Consider the following 8691-nt stretch of genomic DNA (forward strand, 5'->3'; position numbering starts at 1 on the left):
ATCCCTCAGATACGAGCGGTCCTGGGGTCTACTCCTTGGATTGTGAAATGGTGATCAGCTTTTTTTAGGATCTTCTTCATGTTGAGTGCAACATTTCAACTTAATTGTAAAAGTTTCATTAGAATCCTTAATTTAAACTGGTTATCTGTGACCACAAAAATGTTAAGTAGCACAAAAGTCAAACTTTGCTTAACTGACAGATGAGAATTTCTTCAATACCAGATCATTTTATGTTATTTGTTTCAAAATGGATTACTGTATAACTTCAATACGAAAGGATATATATATATTGAGACCATTAATAATAACTTGTCAGAAGAATGAAATGAACAGAATGAAAAATTCCTTTTATGTGTGTATTTTATTTTCCAAAATTACACCCATCAATGTCAGCAACTTACTGTTACATGAAGGAGCAAACAATACAACTCTTCAAGTACGTACATGGTAATCGAGTGCACAGAGGTAAACAATGTTTTCACTTCAGTTTTTACGGCTAGGCTGACTGAACCTGACTTCATGGTCTCTACCAAGATTCTTTTTTTTAATGCAGAAAAGTAACCGTTTAGATTTCCAATATGTGGTCTGTTTCACCAAATAATGCCTGTTTGGAAATTAGGTACATGGTTTTGAAGATGTGACGGTGAACTGTCTGCTGGTAAAATCATACTGAATCATTCATTTAGGAGGGCAGAATGCAGTACACACTGATTGAGTATGTAGTATACAGTAGCTACGTTAGTATACGTCTTCAAACACAGCCTGTGGCTCTGCGATGCACTCAGCTGTGTGATCACTAGTGGCTCCAAACTGACCGGGGCTGGTTAAGATTAGTGAATGAGCAGTCAGCAGTCAATTAATGGCAGTATTATTACAGTATAATATATATTGCCTCTATTGAATTGATAATACTATAAGAAAGAGTGTGAGACTTTGAGCATGCAGCCATAAATGATACACCCAAGATATTACGCAGTTTGGTGCTGCAGTATGCAAGATTAGATGTGGACAGACACAGAGATGCATTCATGCAAACACTCGCTCACTCACTCACTCATGGAAACCAGATCTCATTATGTCCTTGCAAAGGTAACAAATAGCACAACATCGTTTCACGGGAATATCGGACATTGTGGAGTGATTTTCTGAGTGTTTCATTTGCTTTTTTACTTGTTTTAGAGTTGTCCCAAGACACAAATTGCAATCCAGGGCTTTGTGGTTACATTACATGATTAGGCCTAACAAGACAACCAGGGAACTGTTCATTCAGTTTTTCACATACATCTCAGTCCAGTCAGTTACTCAGCCTTTCTCTTTGTCTTTCCCTTTCTGCCACAGCACCTCCGGAAGCAGAAAGTGCAGGTCTTGACAAAGAGGAGTACGAGGATCAGAACAATGGCGAGGAGGAAGGCCAGGACATCCAGGCTGTGGTACTGGTACCAGGTGAGCTCATGGGCCTGGACCCTCAGGTGCTCGGCCCCTTTGTTTCTCATGGTGAACTCGATCCAGAATACTGCCTCATCACGAGGACTCATTGGTCTGTCGTGGTGGATACTGGACAGCCACAAGGCATTCTCCTTGTACCTATCAATGCAGACATACAGGTGAAAATGTGGATTAAGGTGCTACATGTCTTCCATGTAATTTTAATACTTCGGTTTTTGCCTTACCAAGAATGGGAATTAAAAGGGTTTATTTATTTTTTGTTTCATGTATTTTAAAACTTAAAAATCTGAAAGGAAAGCCATTATACAAGGGGAAAAGCCCATCCAGCGGTCTTGTAATTTCTTTGTGACCTTGCAACTCTGTGGTAATTGAACTCTGTCATACTACATTACACCATGGCTCCTTTATGGCATGTCTTTAACCGCTTACAGATTATTAACGTAAACTCTCCAAAAAGGCAGTCATTTTTCTTTGCCTTTTTAAAACCCTAAAAGTGAAAATCAGTAAAATAACTTACGATTTCTCATTGATTACAGTATTGACTGCATCTCTAAGGTCCTCAGTCTTCATGAAGTTCAAGTCTACAGTAACTGCAGCTCCCTTTGCCTTAACATGGACCATGTTGTCTGGCTGGTCAGCAAACATGGGAATGCCCACCATGGGAACACCGTGGTAGATGGCCTCATAAATCCCATTTGTGCCACCATGGGTGATGAAAGCTCTGGTCTTGGGGTGACCTGATATGGGTATTAAAAATCATGAAACATACATTAATCTCTTCAGTTAAGACTGGCTGTTAAAGCACATCTTTTGACTTCTGTATGATATGACTTCTATAAACATATACTGAACATTACATTACAGTCATTTAGCAGACCCTTTTATCCAAAGCGACTTATAATTAGTGTATTCAACATTGGTATTCAAGAGAACTACTAGTCACCAGAAGTCATAAGTGCATCTCCTTTTTAAAACAAGCATCTAAGAGCATAAACCAGAGCAAAAGTACAGTGCAGAAACAAACTAATACGAATACAATAAGAGCAAGAAAATATGAATTCAATAAGTGCTAAGTGGAAGGCTCAGGGTAGTACTTTTTGAATAGGTGAGTTGTCAGCCTGCGCCGAAAGATGGGCAGCGACTCTGCTGTCCTGACGTCAGTGGGGAGTTCATTCCACCACTGTGGGGCCAGGACAGATAAAAGCCGTGACCGGGTTGATTAGCCGCATGGACCTCTGAGCAACGGGGCAACCAATCGCTCCGAGGCAGCAGAGCGTAGTGGTCGGGCGGGGGTGTAGGGCTTGACCATGGCCTGGGGGTAGGAAGGAGCTGTTCCTTTCCGAACCCTTCCCCGGGAGGAACAGTAGCTCGGTTTTGTCCAGGTTGAGCTTCAGGTGGTGTGTCGCCATCCACTTCGAGATGTCAGCCAAGCACGCAGCGATGCGTGCCTCTACTTGAGTGTCACCGGGGGGATATGACAAGACCAGCTGGGTGTCATCGGCATAACAATGGTAAGAAAAGTCATGCGAGCGAATAACAGAACCCAGAGATGTTGTGTAGAGTGAGAAGAGAAGGGGGCCCAGAACTGAACCTTGTGGAACACCCATAGTCAGCATGCGTAGCTCCGACACAGCCCCCCTCCATGTCACCTGGTAGGATGCAAACAGGGAGAGTGCAGAGCCTGAGACAAAGGCTTGTGATGCTGGCTAGATCAGATCCCATTAAGATTCTGGAAAAACTCCAGAAAGCGGCAATTATACACACAAGGCCCTACCTTATGGATTTGTGCTTTTAGTTCACCTCTTAGACACTTTGTCATTGTTGGTCCAAGTCAATCTTGGAACCCATCAGGTATCGGTCTGAAAACGATTTAGCATCTGAAGTCAACTGCCATTAATACTGGATATCCAGGCCAAGACTTCCTTTTCCGTGCTTGGTCATTGTTTACAGTACGATAATCAACTTGAGGTGCGAGACTGGAGTTGGGGTTGAGAGACGACGTCTACGATCTGATTGTTTCACAAGTGGCCATTTTAAAAGCTAATTTATAGATAGTAAAAAGCTAAAGGGTTGTCAGACAATAGCCGATGGGTTTTGGGATTGCATTTCGGCCAATGCCTTCCGCCTCATTTGCTCTCCAAACGGACTGTTTAGATAAGATAATATAAGATAAGATAATCCTTTATTAGTCCCGCAGTGGGGAAATTTACAGGATCACAGTTTACCTGCAATTAATCAAAGTCCACTTAAGGTGATTGTTCAATACTACTCGGACTTCAAACAGAAACCAGAACGCTTCCAGTTCCAAAATTCTGCATTTATAGATATATATATAGATATCTATAGATAAACTACAAAGATAAATACATGATGTATATTATTGGTATGTTGAAGGAATGGGGACACTGCTTTATTGTGTGGACCTGTTTGCATAATTATCTTTTCACTGGCTAAATACCAGCTTGTAATTATGCATATTGTGAATGTGTTTTGGTTGTCTCTGAAGTGACATGCCAAAGAACCAACTTCAACAAAAACATTCTTACTGTGTTTTCTAACAGCTTTACTTACCCAGTAGGTCATTCTGAGGGATCCAGTCGAATATTCTGGTGTTGGCACCCAGAGTTGCTGGTTTTTCTCCACTGTATCTCCACAGCACCTAGAAACAAAAATGTAAACACTCAAAATAACACCGTGCTAATTATATTTCATAATACACTGCATAGCAGTACATTTATTAATACATGCTAAATGACGGGGGAAAGTAGTTGTAAAACTTTAGTTCTTTTCATTGGGAAATTGTCTTTGGTGATTCACTTGTGGTGTGAGGTAATCTATCCAACGTGATTAAATTCCATTGTTTGTTTTTGAAAATCCAAACTCTTCTCTATCACTATAACTTGCAATTTACTTCAAATTAGGTGTTGCTGCTAACCTCCTACCTTATTATTTTATTCGTCACACATATATAGTATAAACACATGGTATTTGATCTCAGCTTTTCACCCATCCTAAGAATTTTAGTAGCAGTGGCCTGCTGTAAAGTCCCGGTGATCAACTTGGTTCAGTGTCTCAAGAACACTTTGACATGTGGACAAGAGGCGACGGGGATTGAATGCCACCGTGGTATTAAAATCAATTTGAGACTTTAAACTTACTTTAACTCTTATCATTTTGTTCGAGTGCTGTTGTTGGGCTAAAATGTCCTGTTAGAAAGGTAATTTGGACACGTCCATTGTTCATGGATGTATTTTTTGCTGCCCTTGCTTGACTGACATTGCGCAGGCCTTTGGTCGGACGTGGGTGAGGTGGACACTATGTTTGCATCGGTGATGGTTGGTGCTCAAATTTAGTCAAAGTAGATGAACAATTTTTCCCTCAAGTCCATTTTTTTATGTTAGATGGCCCAAAGAAAACACCACCCCGTTTTGTTGCTGTGTATTTTCCTCCTGATGCAAATTCAAAAGATGACCTACAGGAATGCACTACTGTTTTTGATTTTATTTTTTAGTGTATAATAAAGGGACTATAACTGCATTTCGTTATGCAACCCTGTGTTGTACAATGACAATAAATGAATCCGGAAAAAATAAAGAGATTGTCCTCTGACCTTTTGTGGGATCTGAGCGAGGGCTGAGGCGATCATGTTTGCTTTCTCTGTAGTGATGTTCTTGATTATTGATCCCAAAGTGAAGACCACAATGCCAGCATCTCCAGAACTCTGCACAAACTCCTCCATATCCTGCAAGAATAACGTTGTCCCAATGCAAACCAACCAGCATTTTAATTTCTCTCTTTTTAATGGCTCATTCTCTTTATTGTTGAAGTCAGGAATATTGTGCAGACAGCCTTACCTCTGGTAACGGTTTAGCAGGTCTGCAGTGAATCCCACCAACAAATTTGAAGTTAGGGAGGAAAGGACGAGGGAAATCAAAATCCCAGTAGGTTCGCATCAACCAGATATCTGCCCGACCCATCAGCTCACAGGCACTGGTGGGTGTTCCTGTCATAAAACAAAAGTAATGGATGACAGCCGCCTCTTGGGAAAGTATTACCATTACTTCAGATAGCATATTTTCACATTTTATTTGCTTAAAATAAGTGCTGACAAAGGTGTCTGGATTTAAAAGCATTGCAATTAATCCAATAATCATTGGACTTTATGCGGTCCTTAAAAAAGTGTTGTTACATATATTACTCACCTCTGACTTCGGAGTAATATTTATCGAGTACTTTCCAAAAAATGTTTTCGAGCACAATGTCCTGCAGTGCGTAGAAGAGGAAGTTCCACACTCTCTCAGAGAAGTCCATCTTGTCAGTTAGTTTGCTCATAGCCCCGGGGACAAAGGAAGGAGGAGCAGGGAGCTGACCACAGTGTCTCTCCCAGTTGTTGGCTAGGGAAAACCTCAAGGAGAAGACCAGAGGGATGCTCAAAATCTCTGCTACTAAGTCACTGCCGGGATAGATGGGATCAGCCAGGAGAAGGTCATATTTTCCCTCCTTCAGCTTCTTCATGATGGATTCAGATTTCAGCACGCCGTCCAAAAACTTTAAAGAATTCGTCAAGCTGACCTTCATCAGATCCATGTATTTGATGTAAATCTGTATGTAGCTCATATGATCCATCTCATACATGGAGAAGTGAAGGAACTCCTCCATAAACTCCTCCATTGTCTCCTTTGAAACGGAGACATTGAAGGGTTCGTAGCCAAAGCGAGAAGGCTCACTGGTGTTCATGAACATGGACGAGCTCGGGACCAGAACCGTCACCTGGTGTCCCCTGTCGATCAGCGTCTCCAGCACAGGCTTCATGTTAATCCAGTGGCTGCCTTCAGTGTACCACACCAAGATGTTACCTCCGTTTGCGCTCCATGTCACACAAAGTACCAGCAGGACACAAACGGAGAGACGCTGCTCCAGCTTCATCGTGCTTGTTTGTTTGACTGAAAACTTGCCGTGCTCTGAACCTTTTTTAAATGTGCTCCTGGAAAAATAATCATTAACCAAACAAAGCTGAACTCTGACTCGTAGCTATTCTTTGTCCCACATGACACGTTATATAAGACATACACACACACACACACCCCAAGCAACTGTGGGTAAAAGGTAAAGTCAACAGAAAGCAGTCTCTAACCTGATCCAGAAATCCACAAAAGGAAAGTAAAAACTGACTTCAGAATCCCAGATACTAGTTGTTGGCTGTGGAGAAATGGAGTGAAATAACTGACTGATAAAGATTTCAGCTGTGTGGGCTTGGACACACTGGAGTAATGTGAGGATGTCGAGTGTGCATGTTGGGGCCTGTGCAAGAATTTCCGTGCATACAAAGTGTAGGAGTGTGAGTGTAACCTAGGATGTTGGTTTTCATAAGGGGGGGGATCTTTTAAAGCCACATTTCGAAAGTAACTGTATGTTCACAGTTTGTTGTGATCATTTTAGCCACACCAGTGTGGTGGCTCAAGGTATCGCAGTGCAGTGTTGGATGTGTTGCTACACTTCAGGATGAATTGTAATAAGATTGGTGATCCTATCATCGGGTCAAATGTTCTATTTGCCTAACATGTTGGTTTATGACCAAATACCCGAAGAACTAATGGCATGCCCATCAGCCTCAGCTGCACTTTGTGTTTCATGCTCATTAGCAAACGTTAGCATGCTAACATTTTGAACATAAACATTATACCTGCTAAACATCAGCATGTCAACAGTGTCATTGAAAGCATGTTAGCATTTAGCTGAAACAGCCTCACAGAGCTGCCAGCACGGCTGTAGACTCTTGTTTTAGAGATGTATCCAGCAGTCGAATGAGGCAGCTGATTTCAGAAACCGGCTGGGGCCAGAGGGGTCAGCTCGGTGTGAATATTAGGTAGGCGGGGGTTGTCGGCCATGCCTTTAGGAATCGGCGGTGTTGAGGGGTGTGCTGTTCTTGGGAAATGTCACATGCGACTGTTTGGGCGTCTAAATCTTAACTCTGGGTACTTTGGCCCCCTCATTAACATTGTAGATTCCTTTTGACGCTGGATTCAGGAGCGTCTGGAAAAACAATAAGCATTTGAATATTGAATTCAATGCCCTGTTGAGGGAGTCAGTGGCCATTCAGAGTGTGTAAGTGTATACTGTTTCGTCCTCAGACCTCCCCTGGTGGTTCAGAGGACGTGTGAGGGAAACTAATGATGGGTATATCACGGTGTTACATACAATCGCAGAATCATTCAGTCTAAATGTTGAATTCCTGATGAAATTAAATACAAGGGGCATAATGCACAATCTACGCTTCAGCCACTGCATTCCTGCTGCTTCCTCTCCTTCTGTCCTCCTTCCTCGCGCTGTCTTTCCACCACAGGGTAAGGGTTACAGAGCATTGCTTTTTGAAGTAGATATTTGCATAATCAGATTAGGATGCGTGATTGTCAGTGGGCTCCCCCATCAGAGGGTGCTCCAGAGGAGAGAGGGTGCTGTCCAGCCAAACAATGGGTGACTCCCCTCCTCTCTCACCCTCCAACCAGCCTGCACCTGCATCCCACCCACCCATCCGGGCTGCAGGTCGGCTGCGGCGGCAGTCCACGCCTGGAGTTGCAGCCGCGGAGGGGTGAGAGAGAGAGAGAGAGAGAGAGAAGGGAAAAGGAAAGAGGGAGGGAGTCTGAGTGCATGACGGGAGTGGGAGGGCAGGGGTTGAGCTGAGATATTTAAACATGCAGAGTGTGAATTGGCTTTAAGGGGATAAAGAGCTCAGGGCCTATCGGTTGGCACCCAACTCCAGAAATTCTTTTTCATGGGCGCCTCAGCCGGGAGAGCGAGGGGCTGCCTGCACTGATCTGGCCCATTGTGATAACAGATTCAGACAGTGTGCTAGACGCTGATAAGGAAATGTGCTCTCAATAGACGATTACCCTCGTACTTGGGAGAGAATAGTCATTCAGGCAAATATACTTGGTGGAGGGAATGAGAAGCGTACAGATTTGTTATTATTTTCAATGCAGGGTTTCATAATTCTGCTCGAAAATTGAGGTCAGAGTAATGCTCATATTGTCATTAGACATTTCTGTAAATAAGGGTGTATCAGCAAAATGCATTTCACAGCCTGATAGCATGTGCGCAAAAGCAAACACGTGCCTTCCTATCCAGTTTCAAATGATTACTGAATAAATGAACATTAAATACACCAAAACATTCAACGTACCAAGAGGTAAACATTTTTTAATATTGCATCTCATGTTACCGGGAATTACAGCTATTAATAACGAA

General features: G+C 42.6%; 1 protein-coding gene across 1 annotated transcript; it reads right to left on the bottom strand.

Moving 5' to 3' along the window:
* Positions 1–348: 348 nt before the first annotated feature.
* Positions 349–6378, bottom strand: LOC306697992 (UDP-glucuronosyltransferase 2A1-like). Its single transcript, XM_079162120.1, has 6 exons — positions 5649–6378; positions 5301–5449; positions 5057–5188; positions 4018–4105; positions 1964–2183; positions 349–1584 (listed from the first exon to the last, which is right to left on the bottom strand). Exons 1-6 carry the CDS (start codon positions 6370–6372, stop codon positions 1299–1301), a joined length of 1599 nt encoding a protein of 532 aa, XP_079018246.1. The 5' UTR covers positions 6373–6378; the 3' UTR covers positions 349–1298.
* Positions 6379–8691: the final 2313 nt, after the last annotated feature.

Source organism: Pholis gunnellus (genome assembly GCF_910591455.1).
Source record: "Pholis gunnellus genome assembly, chromosome: 6".
Lineage (NCBI taxonomy): Eukaryota > Metazoa > Chordata > Actinopteri > Perciformes > Pholidae > Pholis > Pholis gunnellus.